General features: G+C 38.1%; 1 protein-coding gene across 3 annotated transcripts in view; it reads left to right on the top strand.

The window, feature by feature from the left end:
- The window catches only part of cdh5 (cadherin 5), a 68,374-nt gene that overhangs the window by 27,687 nt on the left and 21,723 nt on the right, over positions 1-18,964 (top strand). The window contains exons 1-7 of one of the 3 annotated variants that reach the window (XM_039999992.1): positions 4,369-4,803; positions 4,947-5,352; positions 16,442-16,675; positions 16,917-17,196; positions 17,903-18,022; positions 18,204-18,371; positions 18,537-18,718. In XM_039999992.1, the coding sequence (XP_039855926.1) occupies positions 16,442-16,675; positions 16,917-17,196; positions 17,903-18,022; positions 18,204-18,371; positions 18,537-18,718 (984 nt within the window). In that variant the 5' untranslated portion in view covers positions 4,369-4,803; positions 4,947-5,352. Of the gene's footprint in view, positions 1-4,368; positions 5,353-16,441; positions 16,676-16,916; positions 17,197-17,902; positions 18,023-18,203; positions 18,372-18,536; positions 18,719-18,964 lie in introns of those variants that run through there. The other 2 variants (XM_039999991.1, XM_039999990.1) reach the window with 2 other exon arrangements.

Genomic DNA, 18,964 nt, shown 5'->3' on the forward strand with positions numbered 1-18,964 from the left:
CTGTTCTCACACTATACTTAAATTTGATTTGATACTGATTTGATGCCCACCTATTAAATTGCTTTAAACTCTTCTAGACAGTCTTCCAGACTGACATGAAGTTAAACTGACTGTTGGAGGCATAAATGCGTAAGGTGATCATTTTAGTTTTATGTGATAATTAGGTAATATTCTGATATACTGGATGGGCAGATGGGCAGATTACAATGCTCTAGTCTGTTGCTTTTCTAACTATGTGCTGCCTGGTGCTTATAGATAACAATGCAGGGAATGGAATTTGTTGTGATTCATTGTAGCATGGTTTTTTCGTATAATGAAGGGTTGAGGAGGATAAAATATGATGCTTGTCTCAAGAGTAGATGAAAACTGTCCAAAACAACAACAAAGAAAATATAAATGGGAACTATAATTTAAAAGAAGATGCACTATTTTAGAGAATGAGCCAAAGATTTGAGGCACAGAAAGCTTAACAAATACAGACATTTATCTTCTAAACTGCTCATTAACAAAATGACTTAATTTTTATGTCTCTTTTCAGTGTTTAAATAGATTTCATCATTCTTGCCCGCTCGACATAGCTCGTCATGACAATAGATTTCTATGTCGAGTGTAGTTATTATTTTTTTGAGTACCCAAGAGCAGGGCGCAGGAGGAAGATGTACAAAAATAAACATTTATTGCTAATAAATCAAAGAAATGCATAGTCCAAAATCTTCTAATCCAAGAAAACAGAAAAGGCAAAGTCCAGGGAATTAAGAAATCCAAAAATCACTAGGATCACAAGCTCAGGAACAAACTGCTGCAGATACCCAGCTAAATGGATGATGCAATACTGAACAAAGGAATTATAGAAGTATTTATAGACACACACTAATGGGGGGGTTTAACATAGGAGTGTAAATTAAATGCAAATGAAACTAATAAAGAGCTGCTGAAAGCAATAAAGGGAAGACAGTCAGCAAGTAAAACTAAAACAGGATGCTACAGAAAACCCACCACAATCTCAACGAAAACACAAAGAACTAACAGAGACACACTAACTAGACTCCAAAAGTATTAATAATAAAGCTAGAAATGAATCAAGATTAAGATCAAACAGAACAACCAACAGAGACCCAAACTCAAGGCTTCTGTATGTTGAGGTTGGACCAAACCAAGCAGAACCAAACCAACAAAACCAGCAGATAAGAACTAATGCTGGATTTGCATTAGTATTGATGGAAAGATCTGTTTTCTTAAAGTGCTAAATGTAGTGCTATTCCTGACTGACTCCTTCACTATAATAATGACAGCAGAGTTGCATGCTTTGCTTACAATAAAAAACGAGTGAGACAGCAGAGTATTTAAGGAGAAATGTGACCGCTGATACTGGCAAAATGCTAAATACCAAATGCTAGTGTAGGTAAAAGATAAAAATAAAATCAAGAGACTGGTTTATCTGAGCAGATCTTAGCAGTGCATATGTCGGCGTAACCACTTTCACTTATTGTGGTAGTAACATAATGATGTAGCGTGTGTCTCATAAATGGTCTGCATATGTTACATGGTTGGTGTAGCCGCAGAGTCATGAAGCAGCAGAATTCATTGTGCAAAAATTACACGGATGTGAATCAAGCCCAGTTGTGAGCAGTTTTTCTCCTAAAGAAAAATAAGTCTTCTGCTTATAAATTAACAAACATGTCAAAATTTCCAAGTCCCTGTTGGCAGTTTTGAAAAACAAAAATTATTTGAAGGGAAAAAACATATGGTTCCTTACAGTACGAGCGTGGCTTTCAAACTTTTAATTTATTATTGAAAACTAAGTCAAAATAAATCTGGTGGATCTTCATTTAAAATAAATGCCTTGTTGAAGCCTGTGGGAGTCAGCTGGACAAACTAAAAAGCCAATAATTTACTCTGAAATTATAACAACTTACTTTTACTTTTAAAAGCTGAATTTGCTTAAAGGTCAGCTGCAACTGAACCCTTAAAAGAATGGTATTTGTGAACCTAATAGGGAATGTGTTTCTTTTTCAGAAACGTTGTTGCTTTTAATCATTATGAGCAGTGGGAACATACTGGAACAGATAAGTAGGAAAAGTCCTGTGTCGTGTGGACCCACCTTTGAGGTAGAGTTTTCAACAGGGATCTATATTTATAGGAAAAACATTATATGTGTTAATGATGAAAGTGGACCCTCTAGGCACATAGACACTATTTAAAAAACATCTGTCATGTTAGACATATTCCTCTCTTGCTCATCCTTCTCTTTCTTCCCTCTCAGTGCTCCTTGATGTTCAGCCCCCAATGGTCTTCTTCCAGTCAAACCACTAGTGGGGGAATATCGCCCGTTTCCTTACATGTCATGAGTGGAACGAGGATGCAATTTTTAGTGCCAAAGTGTTATTTAGGAAAGTAGGCCAAGAGCATGAGGATTTTTGAAAAGACAGAATGACAGAGATACACTGAGGGGTAGAGGGAAAGAGATGTGTAAACAAGAGAGTTTCCATCATATTTGTGACATTTTGTTTGTTTGTTCTTGAGACAACCATCAGTCTTGTACATGTCGCCTTGTTTACTGAAAGAAAACAGACAGCCAACATGAGGAAAAAATCTTCCTCTTATTTCTGCGCTTGTTGCCTTTATTCACATACATCACTGCCTCTGCTCTGTAAAACTGAGCCCAATTAATGGGTGATTTAAAGAGTGTCTTTTTAGATTTAACAGTGGTTATGATGTGAGCATGCAAATGTCATTAAATGTTGCACACAATGTAAAGGATGCAATCTTAATTTTCATTAAATCTAACGATGGACTAACAAATAAAAAACGACACGTTTTCAAACACCATCGTTCAAGCTTTCTTTGTTCCCCCTGATGTGCAGCTGCCATTCAAGTCACCAGTTTCTTATTTCTTATCTGTTTAAAATGACAGTCTTTCTATCTCTCTCTCTCCCACACACACACACACACGCGCAGTCATTTTCCGACAGAGAAGGAGTGAAGCGGGTGAAAGATTTTCCCTGAAGGTAGATGTTACTTCTTGGTCAGAAACAAGAAAACACTTAGGAAGGGTGGTTCACCAGGGTGGAACAAGAATACTGAACAGAGCAGACAAGACTCTCGAATGCAAAGGCAGCATGATGTTTTTATAATAGTGCAAGACCACTTCATCCTCCATTTCGATAATGGAGTGGAAAAAACTGCACACACAAGGTATTCACACTGCAAATTAAATGGCCAGAAATTTGTGCTTCTATCATTTTGATTGGTCAGATTTTAGCCATCTCACACCTCTGCACTTCTTTTCTCCTCGAGCTTTTTGCACTGTTGCTGTGCTTCATGCAGTGCTGAAGTCAGTTTTAGCAATACAGAGAAACTAGCAGATTTTTCATTGTGTTTGCATAGTGAAAAAAACTTAAATTAGGGCTGTGGGTGGGGCTGCTTTCTGAGGTGCGGCCTCAGACATGACATTTGTCTGTTTTATAAAGTCTGTAATCCTCATGTATAGAACATACACAGCACAGGCTTCACAGAAAATCCTTCATTAATTAAAGAAGTTCCTGATTAGAAGAAGCTTGCATTGTTTTTGTGAAGGCCGTCTGTTTCTTATTTGAAAAGCAATGACAAACAGTCCTTTTGTCTTAAAGTTTGGACTGTGTCTAGAGAGAAAAAAATAACAGTATCGCCCTCACTAATCAGATCAGAGAACTGAGAGCAAGAGAGAGACTGTACATACACAAGTACTACATAAAGTAGATTTAAAGTAAATGTTGATGTATGATGTCTGGAAAAGCTGCTCCCAGATGAAATGACAATATTTTATGTAGAACTGAGCTGAAACTGCAAAATAAAATATAAAAGAAACAAGAGACAGAGCAAACGGGGAGAATGAGAAAAAGATGACAGAGAGAGGGAGGGTGAGATGGGAGTGAAAAAGAAAGGCTGGACTGCTATTGCCACAGGAGAGGTTTCAATTTAAAAACACACAGCCGGCTTTCCTGTCCAATTCGCCAAATTACTGACGAACAACTCACCCCCGAAGAGACGGGGGGAGTAAGATAAGGAGTGTGTGAGCGTGCGTGCGTGTGGCAAGGCGTCCCTCTCATCTCATTTTCCAGCTTAGACGACATCTCTCTGTCAGATACACTCACACACACATACACACACACACAAAGTCAGCCCTCTGAAATATTTACTAGCCTCATGTGGGGAAATCTCTAAGGATTATCCCCAATAACCTGTTTAACTTAATCCTTATCTCACACACATGAATAATAAATCTCTCCCCCACTCCCCGTCGCTCTCCCGCTCTCTGAGAAGGACCGAGAAGTAACGCCTCTCTCACCTTACTCTCCATCACCCTCCCTCCCTTCTCCTATCTCACACACTCACTCCATCTGCTTCATGAACATGAGCCGGCTGCTTTCTCTGCCTCTCCTAGTGTTTTTGAGCTGTTTTGACATATGCACTCCCTCTCTGCTTCTCTTGCTCTCTCCCTTTTTTTCTGTCTTTTCACCAATCCACCAATACCTCCATCTCTTTCTGTTTTCCCCTCCAGGACAGGAAAAGGAGCAGTAGCTGGGAGCACCAGCGGACAACACTGACCAGAATAACAGGAAGAGGAAGTGGGCAGTGACCTGTGTGAGAGAGGACTGCGGTCAGACAGCTGTGGTTCACCATTTTTGGGTCTTGGATGAGAAAACCACATCAGAGGGGAGAGAGGAAAAGAGAACAAGAGAGACTCGAAACCTGTTGGATTCACACCTGCGGAAAAACCTCGACAACCTGAGAAGAGAAAGAGGGTGACAAAGACATTTTGGGGTAAAAACTCCACTGTTGGAGTAGCTGGAGCTTTTACTTTTTTGATAAAAATCTTACTAACTAAGAGACAACTGTAATACCCACTTGAGTAAAAACTGATAATTATCTGATGAGTGGGGTTTTTTTTTATATTTGATTCTCAGTTTTTCTTTAGAAATCCATCTCTGGGATACAACTTAAGAGGCATCAACCCATTTTTCATCATCACAGACTTTCTTATCTCTCTGGCAGTCCAGGAAGGGATTTGTACAGAAGCCTAGTAAAAATCTAACAAAGAGAGAAATCCCTGCTTGTACACCTGCTGCTCTCATTCTACATCAGGGGGAAAAAAAGGAGTACGAGAGAGGAAAAGAAGTAGTCGTATCAGTAGGTGGTTTTTGCCTCTGTTGAGCTCATGACCACCCACCAACCACTGATTTCTACCTGCGAAATTAATAAAGCATAACTCAAGTCTGAGCAAGTGAACACGTTGAAGGATTTGGGCTTCATTTTATACCTCGACAAAGATCTGAACAGCAGTTCTGCCTGGCTTCGACTTCAGTTTGACTGGTAAGTTCTCTTTTTATGTCTTGGAAAGAAAAATACTGTGCATGTGTGTTATATACGTGTGTGTCTGTACCTGAATAATGAGAATGTGAGTTGGTGAAGGGTGTGCGCTTTCATGTTCAGCAAATGGAAAGTGTGAAGCAGTTCTTTCTGATTGAAAAGCAGTGCACTGCAGCGTACCCAGAAAATGTAGCCCAGATCCCTTTAAAACGCTACAGGCTACTTTCCCATTCACTCCAGGGTGAAATGCTCATGAATACTGGTAAAACTGCCTCCAAGAAGGTACAGAAATAACTGAAAATGATGGTTATAACCCCTTTTAAGGACATGCTGTCAGCCCCCGTCACTGTTCACATATGCTGTGCCAATGATCTCGGACAGCTCTGTGTAGATTTGAATGCTGTAATTGAGTGCTGTTCTCCCCCCCAGAGGCTGGACTGTCATTCCTGGAGACAAGAGGTTATAACCATTAAAACAATACAGGATGATCCAGAGACACAGCAGGAAAAAATTAGAACCAATCTCAGTTCACCGGGTGGTCTTCAGTTATTCAATTTTGAGGAGTTAAACAATGAAAAAAAAACTTAACTGTCAAACTGATGTCAAGTTCATTTGCGATTAAATATTGATGAAACAAAGTATGACGCACATCTAATATTAAAAAGTAGCGTAGCTCTTGTCAGTTGAGTGGTGTCAATTTGTGAGCTGAAGACTTCCTTGCGTTATAGTGAGTTTAGGCTCCCTCTTATCAACCTTTCAAGCCAAACTGTACATGAAAGGATAGAGAAAATAACACCTTACAGTAAAATTTTAATTTCTATTAGGTTATTCAGAGTGTGCTGTAGTTGCCTGTGGCTATCACTACACAGACAAAGTGTTTCTGTGTACCTGCATATATGCCCTGTATATATGGGAACAGTTGTTTTGTAGTACTCTGGATCTATGGCTCAAAGTGATAGAAGTGATTTGATTTGTTTGTTACATTGAAAGCCGTTGATGCAACTAAACCCAGTGGTCTAATTCCTGGAGAGAGAAATCCTTTGGGTGCCATCTGGGAGACTTCACCCTCCCACACACACACACACACACACACACACAAACACACAAGATTCATGATTAGAGCCGTTCATTCATTCAGATATGTCAGTGTGGTTGACAAGCTGTCCAGCTGTGGCGATGTTAGCTCAGCTGAAGTTACTGATTACTACTGAAAGACCCAGTTAAGGTTTTACTTAAAGGGACTGACCTGTATTCTTTGTTTTACACAGTATACCTTATTCCATTGTGTATCTGCACAATGTCATTTGTTACTTCAGATTTTTTTAAATGTTTTTGTTTCTTTTTTTTGTGATTGCTTGAGAAACTGATTAATAGGAAAATGCCATCAATAAAATTAAGAATAAAAGTGAGGAATAATCCAACTGGTCTCCAGCTCCCACACTACTATGCCCACTGTGGGGAATTAAAAGCTTTCCAGTGCAGCAAACTGATCTGATCTGGCAAATCAGCATTCATGTATTTATTGTTTTTACATTCAGTCAGCACCACTTAGAGTTATGGAGTATTTACTGGAGATGAAGCTCGATTTTTGAGAAATAATTAGATTATAAATATTGCTCATAGTATTTTTTGGTCATTTAAATTATGTTTAATATGAAAGGAAACTCATAAGTCCAGTATTTAGACTCATTTATTTTGTTTATCTGCTATGTAGTGCTGTAGTTGCAAAATTTGCCTTCAGCAGAGGGGCTGACAGCTGAGTCCAAACCAATGAGGATAAGACTTGAGGCTTTAAATTACTTTCAAATGACTGTTTGTTATCACCATCGCTTATAAGCTGGCCAACATCAGTCATAACCAATTCACTGTATGGAAATGGGATTTGACTGATGTGACCCAGTGACTGTGTCAGCGAGGACGCTGTGTGTGTGTGTGTGTGTGTGCGTGGTGTGTGTGTGTGTGTGTGTGTGTGTGTGTGTGTGTGTGTGTGTGAATGACTCCTGGTGTGACTTTCTGGCAGACAGATTGTTAGAAGCTGCTCTGTGATTAAACCTGTTTTAATCTCTACAACACACACTACACTATTCAATAGGCGAAGATCACAGATCTGAGACTGTGAAATCACTCTGCATTCCTAGTGCCCACAAATAAACAACCTCCTGATTTTAAGGTGACAAAAACGGCTAAAAAAGCTAAATAGTGCCAAACACTGATATTTGTGTAACACAACCTAAAGACTGATGGTGATGTGTTCATTAAAAAGAAACTAGTGTCCCTTTGCATGTATAATTTGTTATTTAATGTACAAAATATGATTAAAATATCCAAACTTGGGGAAGACAGAACAGATAAAGACATGAATTTAAATGTGATCAATAATAGCAGTAAAGTGAGATAGAATTCATTAAAATGGTTCCAGCTCTGCTTTGCTTTTCGCCAGCTCTTAGCTATGAGAATTTGTTCAAAAGAATCAACAACTTGGTCGTGATCTGGAGTCCAAGCAAATCTCATACTAAACCTGCTTCATTTTACGACAACCTCCATGTTAAATAAACCAGCTGATAACTTTAATAGATTATCATGTAAATGCCACTTACATGATCCCGCTTTTGCACACAAACGTTTAGTTTTATTTTAATTAAAGGTACAGATGATGATTATCCACAGCAAAGATATGATGTCTATGTGGTGATTTGTTGTTGAGATCTTTTGCTTCAACACAAGCATTGGACAGATGTTACTGAATATTGATTTTATATGCTCAAGTTATGCATATTGAAATCATAAATTAGTTACAATTTCATCTATAGACATGTTATTATTATATTATGGCAAAAAGAATCTGAAAGGAATCATCATCATCAAGGATCTTACTTTGTCAATTTAATACTGGAGGAACAGATGCCACTTCTCAAGACCAGATTGGTTTTAACAACTAAAAAAAGTGATGTGATTTTAGAGCGTTGGAACTAGTTAAACTTGAATGGACACATTTTTATTTTACTCATTTTAAATGTTTTAGTTATTTAGTTATGAGTTATTAGGTTAAGATTTGTCTTCAGATTTCCTGCCCATTAGAGGTGGTGTTTTGAGTCGCGGAGACATCCTATCACTGTGGCACCCTTAATTAAAACTTTTGGTTTAGGATAAGTCAAAAACAAAGATAGGAAAAAGTAGAAGTAAACTTGGTAAGTGTAATTAACTTCTTGCAAATCCAAATCTGCCTGAATTTCTTTGTGAGAAAAAGTCATTGACTCAAATCCACCAAGTGTCAAGATATGCTGAATGACAGACTGAAGGAAAGACAGATTTCTTGTCCCACCATAGTGAGAAAGGATTAAATCAAATTATATTTCCATCTTCAAAAACACAGACGCGACAACAGGACTTCAACGTGAACTTCAAATACCCTTCAGCGACCGCTAGGATTATGAAGTCTTGTTGACTCGCTTCTGTGCTTTAGCCTTTGGTAGACTGAAGAACTAGGTCAGACCTGTCTGCCAGTCACAAAACATCCCGGAGAATGACAACTGTATCTCTGAGTCTGTCTGTTTCTGCTCCTCTGTCACACTCACACACACTCACTTGCCTGCGGACAATGTACAGATGTAATTACAGATATTCCTGAATGTTATTTATTCTTCATAGCTCCGAAAGATGCCTTTGATAAATGATGCCATAAATAACTTTGTATAATCCTCAAGTGAGATTTGTGTGCCTGACACTTGCAGTTTACAAAGTGATTATTATATAAGCTTATATATATACTGTCATGTATTTAAAAAAACAAACAAACATACACTTAAACTGAAAACTCCTGTAACTTTTCATACATCAATCTGCATGTCTGTTTTTACATTTTTAATTCAAAGAATTAAAAAAACTTGAGTTAAACTATAAAAAAGGGGTGAACTTGGGTAAACTGGGTGCACTGGTGTGTTTATTTATCCGGGTTCTTATAAGGTGCTAGATCTGCTTTTAAGGTGAGACAGAGAGAGTATGGGGGTGGAGAAAAGGAAAGGGGGAGAAAAAAGGTGAGAAAAGGAAAAGGGAGAAGGAATGATAGACAGGGACAGAAATAGACTGTATGAAAACAACATGCATCTTTCACCTTGAGAGATACAACAAGCCACAAGTGGAGACTTTTAAGAGGAAAAATGTATTGAAAGCACTGTCAGAGAAAAGAAAAGAAAGAAGACGTGGAGGGAAGAGAGACAGCGAGGTGTCAACGGGCAGAAAGAGGAAACTAAAAAAGGAATGAAACAAAATACAAAATGTTAGTCAAACACAGTGAGACACTGAGTCTGAAACTGAGACAAATGTACAGTCAGCAGCAGGAATGAATCCCAGGAAGGGTGTGTCCACTTACTAATGATGACCCCCACATTAGTAGACCCGACAGCATTTCCCAGAAGGCATTGTGTTTACACTTCCTGTTTGCTGATAAAGAGAAGGAGGAATTGCTGTTTCAAAAAAAAAAAGCCCCTTTGGGGAAAACGCCCCCAACAGATTTTTTCTCTGTCAGAAATAACTGTGAATGTACGTGTGACATTTCTGTGTAAAAGTTAGTTGTGATGGTGAGATATTTGACTTTTATCTTTCTTTTTTCAGTATGCAATCACAGCTAAAGTTCAGCTTTGTCAAACAATTATTGTTATTCATCTGAAGCTACTTTTAGTTGCCACAGTGTGAAGCTCCACATATTTGATCTGGGAGATTTTTTATACAGAATGCCTTTCCTGACACAATCCAGGGGACTTGTGTTTCCTTCCATGACTGAATTGGGGATCATTCGGTTGTTAGGCAAATGTGTAAATTATTACACTGTGGAGACACTTAAATAAATAAATAAATAAATAAATAAATAAATAAATAAATAAATAAATAAAATAAAGGGCAGCAATTCTAACTGCTGGTCAACATTCTAAGGTGGAAATGTTATAAAGGTAATAATGATAAATGGTTATTAGTAATTAATTATTAAACTCCTTTATATTTGTGGTATATTAGTTTATATTGGCTAAACATACAACTCACAAAATGAACAAGTAGGTGGGTCTTTTACTTTTAAGTACTCACTAAATTATGAACTAAGGTTGGGATTTACCCTTCACAATTCCATTAATGTTTGAGTTGTCAGTTTAAAAAGTCCCCCTGCTGCTGCTGAGACTAAGGTGAAGCAATTCTTTAATTATTTTTAGTGCTTATTTCAACTCTATTGCTCAGGAATAACATAAATAAAGTCAACAATTGTTTAAGTAAATATTCTAATAGTTAAGTAGCTCATTTTGCCATCAAAATACACTGAATGAGTCGCAGTCCTCTTAAGCAGTTATGGGACAAATCACAGGTTTGGTCACCTAAGAGGTTTTCCTGCATATGTTTTATATGTTAAATTGCTTCATTTATGGTGTTTGTGAAATTTAGGGAGGTTTAATGAGTTTGATTAATTCTCAAATAAATTTCTTTTTGCTTTATTTTATTTAGTTTTAATGTAATTGTATTTATTTTAGCTTTAGTCTTGGCTAACATTCTTCTTCAAATTGTAGGTAAGGCAAGTTTAGTGAGTACAGTTTTTTGTTTTAAAGGCAACAGAAAGTGTGATTGCTTTCTTTGTTCAGATTATTTCAAGAAGAAGCATAGAAGCTGACAAACTAAACAAAGGTGATACAGTGATTAGAAATGTACTGTTAATATATGATTTACTGAAGATGTAAATGTTTGAAGGGACCAAATGCATATTATTATTGTTTTTCCAGTTTTTCAGAGGAAAAAAAATTAAATGGATCAGAAATGGACAAAATTTGAAAGCAGAAAGAGATATTAGCTAAACGTGCTGAGGTCAAAATAGAAGAAAGGAAAGAAAAACACTATTAAAAACATCTGAATTCCCACAACTCAGCTCTTCATATGATTCATCATGTGAAATTTCATGTTTTAACTTTTTAAACAAGTTATAAAGGAGAAAGTTAGCTAATTCTCCTTTAATGGACCCTTCCTTCCTCAAATCCCTGAAATGAATGAGGAGCGAAATGAATGGGAAATAAATCACCTTGTCATCCATTTACAGATCGGCATTGTGACATCACACTCACCCCTGAAATATAATTAAGATAAACTTTGAGATGTAATGTATTGCATGAAAATAAAAAAGGGGGAATATTTGATAGTTTCAGACTCTTCTCCTCGTGATCATCATTTACATTTTTTTCTTGTCAACTCTACATAAGAGACAGCTGTAGCAGCCGTGCATCATTTATTGGTTTGTGGCCCAAACCGATGTTTCAAAACCTCAAGGCTGGCATATTTGTCATGTTGGAGCCAGAAGTGATCCTACTTGGAATGGGTTACTGTTATCAGCTAACAAGCTTGATTGGCAAGCTACAGTAATAGACTGTAGGGCTGCATTCCACAGACAAACACACACATACTTGCTAATTAGTGCAAAATTCATTTTCAGTTACCACAGGTCTAGAAACCTGAAGCAACCAGTGTCTAGACCTGACTGACTGAAAGTGGATACTGGAGATTGCTGGCATTTGCTTTTAAATCAGTTGCTAAAGCTCCATTCACGCAGGTCTAGAGACCAAAGGACTGTTTTCTGTGACTATTTGGCAAGTGGAAGGTAGAAGCTTTTGGCTGTCGCTAGCAATAAAATTGGTCTCAAGGGGTTTAAGGTGCTTCACAGAGACCTCCTTGGCAGCTTTGCCATGCTTGTCGTTGCCATGGTTTCCCATAATTTGCATGGAAGATGCTGACTTGTCCGCAAACAAAAAATGAACACTTTAGTAATTCAAATTAGAAAAGGTGATGCCTAACAGACAGCTACTTGCCACAGCTGCCTGAACCCGAAGATCAAAGACTTCCTCATTTTTGGGGGCTGATCCTGACAGGGGTCACACCAGCGGATCATTTGCCTCTATCTCACACTCTCCCTTGTGTCCTCTGATGTCACATTTACCCATTTACCCAGTGTTTCTAACTTTAGGTGTTTACAGGTGCTTATCATCAGCCTATGTGATTGATGATTGGGGGACATTTCCAATAAGGTAAATGTAGGTTGCCTGATAGATTTAAAACTGCCCTCACAGGCAAATTTAAATGTAGCGACACACATAGTAATTTTATCAAATCAAATCACCAAATACCTGGATTACTGCTTTAAAGTAATAGTAAAAGTAATAAAAAAAATGTTTACTTAGAAGATAGAATAACAGTGTTATGGAAAACAGATGCTGAAGCTACTTAAAGGTAACAAAAATCAAAAAGCAAAAGAAGGTTAATAGCAAGTGAAATTAAAGTATTTGGAGGCAACATTATTTCTCAGTGGTATTAACTTTTAATTTAGTTTTGATCACACTGTGTTTATTACCTGCCCATGGGGACAGATGTATGGGGATCCACAGCCAGGAAAAACAAATATTTATTAGCGCTGCACAAATGCACTTTTATGAACATGGTGCTCAGATGTTCACTCAAGTCTCTGTTAGACTGCAATAGAACACAATGCACTTCTGTTTAATTAATTTAGTCCTGAAAGGAAACTAAAGAAAGAAAGCACAAGAGAAAAAAATAAAACCCAAACAAAGGGACGTCAACTAAAGGCCAAAAAACACTACTAAGTCTTTGTCTGAGCTGATTTGTGGGGAGCAGTGTGAAGAGGTCATGGGAGGTCAGCAGAATATGAGATTAGACCATTAGAGTGAGGAGACTTTGTGCCAGTATAATCCCTTCATCATAATCTTGCTTTCTTCCTCCCTGCTGCTAATGGCTGGAAGACAATAAGATGCACTAATCTCTGCTGGGATGGCGAGGGGCTGTGCTGAAATATCTACTGAAGTACAGAGTGCATATAGACTAAAGTGTTTTGAAGATTATTTCCCTGGCATTTCTGCTTTATTAGATAGGGCCCAGTGGGGGGAGACAAGAACGATGGGGAAGACAAACACAGACAGAGAGGGTGAAACAGTATAAGAAAGACTGGCAACAAAAGTGAAGATTTGCTGCACTGCTGGTGTTTGTGTACCACATACACTTTCATTTTGGTTAAATGGTGTTAAATGCCTTGCAGGCAGGAAGAAGTGATGCAACGCACTGAAACGCCTTCCAACTTGTAATCAGTCAAAAGCCATAAATCAAACGAGGTGCCAGTTGGGCCCAAGTTTTTACGATAAATGGAAGTAATTTTGAATTTGATATAAATGAATCCAATGATTGCTGTTGTTCATGATTAGATAGCTTGGGTCAAGGTAAATGTGAATCGCTTGCAAGTGTTACAGTACACACCACATCAATGGTTTATGATGCAATCTATGAGTGAAGTGGTGGGAAATGTAAGAAAACAGTAAGACTTACAAGTGTTGGAAAAAAGCTGAGGTATGTAAAATGGTCAATATCAGTTAATACTGGTAATATCGCTCGACTGAAATCAGAAGCGATGAGTGAGGGTTTGCACTCTCATAGTGTAGTGACTTGTCAGTTACAAGGTAGCCAGTCCCTACTTCATATCCTGCTTTTTCGCTTATCTAACTTTGAAAGGAACCATCATTTAAATATTAATGTCATTCTGGAATAAAGAAGATGCAAAACAATTGGGACCATACAGTAAAGACATCAGGATAATGCCTACTGAAGTCAAAAATCAAGTGAGAGTGTTTTCTTGTTGACTTCTATAGAATTGTCTTTTCACAACCAGAGCACTTGCCCCTGCTGGGAATGAGAAATAATGCAGGTTTAAGGCTTTTCTGCATTAGTTTAACTCTTTAGATCTGAAGGTTGCATCAGTCTTTTCCGTGCAGTGTATTATAAATGTCTTTAATCCCATTGTTTTTTATATTTTTAACTACACTAGCAGCATGATTAACTTTCATGCAGCAGAATGAATTACAATGCAAAATCTCATATATATTAATTAGAGATGGACCGATCCGATATTATTATCAGTCCGATACTGACCTAAATTACTGGATCGAATATCGGAGAAAAATAAAAAAAAATGTAATCCGATCTATTAAATATCACGAAAGCACCTCACAAAACTGGCGACATGGCGTAACTCATGGCTCATAAACTTAGCACATAGGAGCAGTATGTCATGTGATAGAGCGGCTGTGGCATGTGAGACCTGTCAGCGGTCTGGTTGAGCATTTGAAGCAGCATTTCATCTCCGAGAAAGTTATCCCAGAGGGAAGTAAAGCAAGTGTGTAAGTTCATCTCTGAATGTTTGTAAAGTGTTCCCACGTGAAGCTTAACAACCCATATATGGAGCGAGTGCCTCTCTCTCCCCCTCCCTCTCCTGTTCCTACTTCAATCATGAAACTGATCAATGATCAGCTGATCGGCTTTTCTGTCGCGACTCCCGTCTCTCTTGTTTGTTTTTGGCCTACTTTGCACCAGAAAGAGGAAACCAGCGGCTGAACAACAGCAGCACGTTTAAGCTTGATAGGCTGTTGTTAGAATGTATTTAATATTACTTTCTACACCAGGATCCTTTTCTACTTAGCTGACAGCTGGTAACTGTGCAGGGGCGGGTCTAGCAAAGTATAGCCAGGGGGGCCGATAGGGCATTAACAGGGAAAAGGGGGGATACAAAGAAATACTTTTCTTTCTTATTCTCATTTAAAATGTGTAGCTTTTAATAAATAATTATCTGAATCTTACACCCAAAGTTTTGATCTGATGTAAAATGTATAGAAGTCCATTACTGTATATAGTAACTGTTAAGTCTAATATATACCCTAGTAAGCTATAGTACTTTTTACTTTGGGAAGGTACCATCTGTGCTGTCTGCAATTCTGTTGAAGAAAGATGTTGAATCTATTTAATTATTGTGGAAAAATAATTGATTTCTGTGCATTTTTTTTTACACGTGCATTAAATTAAAGTTGATTACGGCGATTAAGCATCGGGAGGCAGAGGGTGGGGGGTGGTTCCCTATTTTTTTTTTTTTTTTTTGCTGGGAGTTTGCAACCCTATTAGTTAGGTTGCTTAATATTTCCGCTAAGTACTCTTTAAAATACCAGAATAGGGAGGATGGAGGATTCGAGTTTATTAGATTGATCAGTATTGCTGAACTATGAAATATTTTGGGTGCAGTGTATTTTTTGCATACAAGTATAACAGAATAGCTTTAGTGTTTGTTTGTTTTTTTAAACTTGAGTATGAACTTATACGAAATGCAGCAAGATATTTAAAAAAAAAAACAGTTTTATTGATTAAAAAATACACTATATCGGATTCATATCGGTATCGGCAGATATCCAGATTTATGATATCGGTATTGGTATCGGACATAAAAAAGTGGTATCGTGCCATCTCTAATATTAATTATAGTTGCTTTGTACAAACATTTTTGATGAATAATAATGATGTTGGCTAACTTTTTGGCTTTGAGTATTATGTCTCTACAGCTGTTGGATGAGTTGCCGGAATTATTCAACTTTGAATACAAAACCCGAGCTACCTTATATTGAAAAAGAACAAAGAAAATCCAGAAAGAAAATCCAGAAATCCAAATGTCAAAAAGTCCCTTTATGGAAAGTGGCCTTTCTAATGGCTGATTAAGACAGACATCGTAAGTGGTTGTAGCATCTCTGTCAGTCTCTCTTTCTCTGTCTGTGCCGCTCTCTCGCACTACACCAGTGGGTCAAGACCTAAAATAGGTCACAAGCCTATGTTTAATAGATCCCCATATGACCACAGTGGTGATGTGCTTTCATTCCAGGTCCCATGATGAGGGGCTAAATGTTTCATTGGAGTCCCAGGATGAAAAGCTTTAAGAGCCCTGGTCCTAAATGATAGCTAGACCTCGAGCTCAGTAGCTGACTGTAAGGGGAGGACAGAGAGTCCTTGGCCTTCACTCTAAGTCTCACCCGTGCACAGTGAAGGGGTCTGTCCGTAGCTGATAAGTGGTTTTAATGTGATCCTCTCTCTGTTCCTTTCTGGTCCCTCTCTCCTCTCTCCTTTCTACTACCCCAATGTTCCTTTCTGCATCCTTTACTCCTGTCTTGCCTCTTCCTTCTTTCATCTTTATTCTTTTACCCCCTCTTCCTCTCATTCCTCTCTCTTCTTGATCCTATCCTCTTCTGTCCAGATGATGGCTTGGCTCCAGCAGTGGACCACAGGACTTATGGCCACTATGGCCTTGACTGTCATCACTGCTCAAGACTCTGGACTTCCTGGGGTAGAAAGAGAGAATCTCGGCCCAGCTGACATTGTCAAAAAGGAATCCCATCCTGTGCTGTTCAGGCAAAAAAGAGGCTGGATCTGGAACTCTCTCTATGTAGAAGAGGAGAAACCTGTTGTGACTCCGCTCAAGATAGGACGGGTATATTAATATTAGTATTTTCACCTCAGAGTCAAAAACAGCATTCTCCTTGCCATGGCTGTCTATGAGAAAGCATTTTGGTATTTTGCCACGCCCCCTCAGGTTGAAGCTATAACATCCAAAGTGAATCTGGGGCATTATCTGTTGCTGAGAATCTCTTTCATGCATATCTGAATTTTTTTTTTTCAGAATAGTTTATTTGCAGTAATTTATTAAAAGGTCTATTTTCTTTCTTTCTCAGCTCAAGTCAGACAAGAGTAACCCAGATGGGGTTTTTAAAATAGAAGGTGAGGGAGCAAACGACATCTTCATCGTGGATAATAAAGGAGACCTGTTTGTCACCAAATCTCTGGACAGAGAAAAGAAGAATGCTTACCATTTGACTGCTATGATGTCAGATGCATATGGCAACCAAATAGAAAACCCTGGAGAATTTGTTGTCCAGGTGACAGATATCAATGACAACACCCCTGTTTTCACTCAATCATACAATGGATCCATTGAGGAGAGGTCTAGAATAGGTAAGTATTATCAAGGATTTTTTTTTTTTTTTTTGTAGAAGGAATTGCCAGCAGCTTATTTCAGGTTAAAAAAGATGTTCATGCATTTACGTTTATCTGTACTGCCTCGTGCCTTAACTGTGCAGTGGAAACCTACGATGTAACTGGAAACCCCTCTTAACCCTAGATTGTAGCCTTCCACGTGCACCTCCTGAGAATTGTAACCACACATGAGGTTAACGCAGCCTACAATGGCTGAATGGCAAGGAAGGTTGTGGTGTAGAGTTAATAGGGGTTTTCGGTTATAATCTACAATGTAGACTTCCAGTTGAAGTATAATGAGGCATCACACTCTCAAGTAGTGGTTAATGTTAAGGAAGGAACCCAAACTCAGAAAGAAAAGGTACAGAAACACAGTTTTCAGAGTTGCTAAACATTATTTTTTTTAAGTATGCATGTGGCATCTGCTAAACAGGGGTAACGAGACAGATTCAAAATAGACTGAAGTGTGAAAATCCTAAGAAAAACGAAACATTATGCTCACACCTGTCACAATCATTAGTACATCTCGCTGTGAAAAACACAAGTCGGTGACTTTAATTACAGTGCTGGCACTTAGTCATGAAGCATTAACCATTTGACATCTGCAAAACACATACACTTAAACATGATCAGCTATTTACTATGAGGATTTCTACCATACATGTATATTATTTCCTTCTTCCAGGAAAAACAGTGGTTGAGGTGAAAGCTACTGATGCAGATGACCCCACCACTGCTAATGCAGAACTCAGGTACTCTTTGACCCATGGAGACATTTCAGCCTTTGAAATCGACAGCATCACAGGTAGGCTGACTCCAGTGGTACCCACCATGATTGCCATGCTTTAGCGGCCTTTTTTCATCCTGGCAAATTAATTTAGGATCACTTTAGGTTTTCAAGCTATTTTTACTGTAATATGAGTCAGAGTTGACCTGAAAGATAACACCCTCTCCAAATATCTCGCTCTTTCTCTGTCCCTCTGCAGGTGTGATCAGCTGCAAGATAAGCACTTTGGACCGGGAAACCAGGGAGGAGTATATGGTGGTGGTTAAAGCTCAGGACATGAGAGGATTGGCCTCTGGCAGCACAGCCACCACCTCGGTCACTATTAAGATAACTGACATCAATGACAACATTGCTTCTTTTACCAGAAGTAAGGAACAGTTTTATGAGCATTTACAGTAATGATAAAGAGATGCTTAAAAAGAAGAGATTATCATCAGTCAGGTTTTAGAACCATTAGAAGCATTACATTATCAAATTGTACAGAATCAACAGAAATATTCAGTCTTAATTAGTGTGTGTTTTCCATCCACAGCAAAATATGATCTGAACGTTCCAGAAAACCACAAGGTGGATGAGACGATTGGGATTCTGGAATTGGTGGATAAAGATGAGATTCAGAACAAGGAGCCCATATTTACCATTCAAAATCTTAATAGCAACATATTCAATATTGAACCCAACCATAACAAGGATGGAAACCTCGTGCTCAAAGAGGTAAGAGACTTATGTGTAAATGGTAGAAAGAGAGCCATAACATAACCATAACAAAATAAGTTTTGTTTTTTTTCCCCATCAATCATGTATAATCTTATGTTAATAAAATCCATGCTAGTATTATATAGTATATATTATGGATATGTCTAACTGATGGAATTACAAGTACATTTATCAGCATTTTTACTACAATTAATGCATATAGCTATGTTTATCACTACCCAGCTGAACCTGTGCAACAGTTCT

This window comes from Simochromis diagramma, unplaced genomic scaffold (genome assembly GCF_900408965.1).
Source record: "Simochromis diagramma unplaced genomic scaffold, fSimDia1.1 OVJJ01000596.1, whole genome shotgun sequence".
In the NCBI taxonomy this organism is placed as follows: Eukaryota; Metazoa; Chordata; class Actinopteri; order Cichliformes; family Cichlidae; genus Simochromis; species Simochromis diagramma.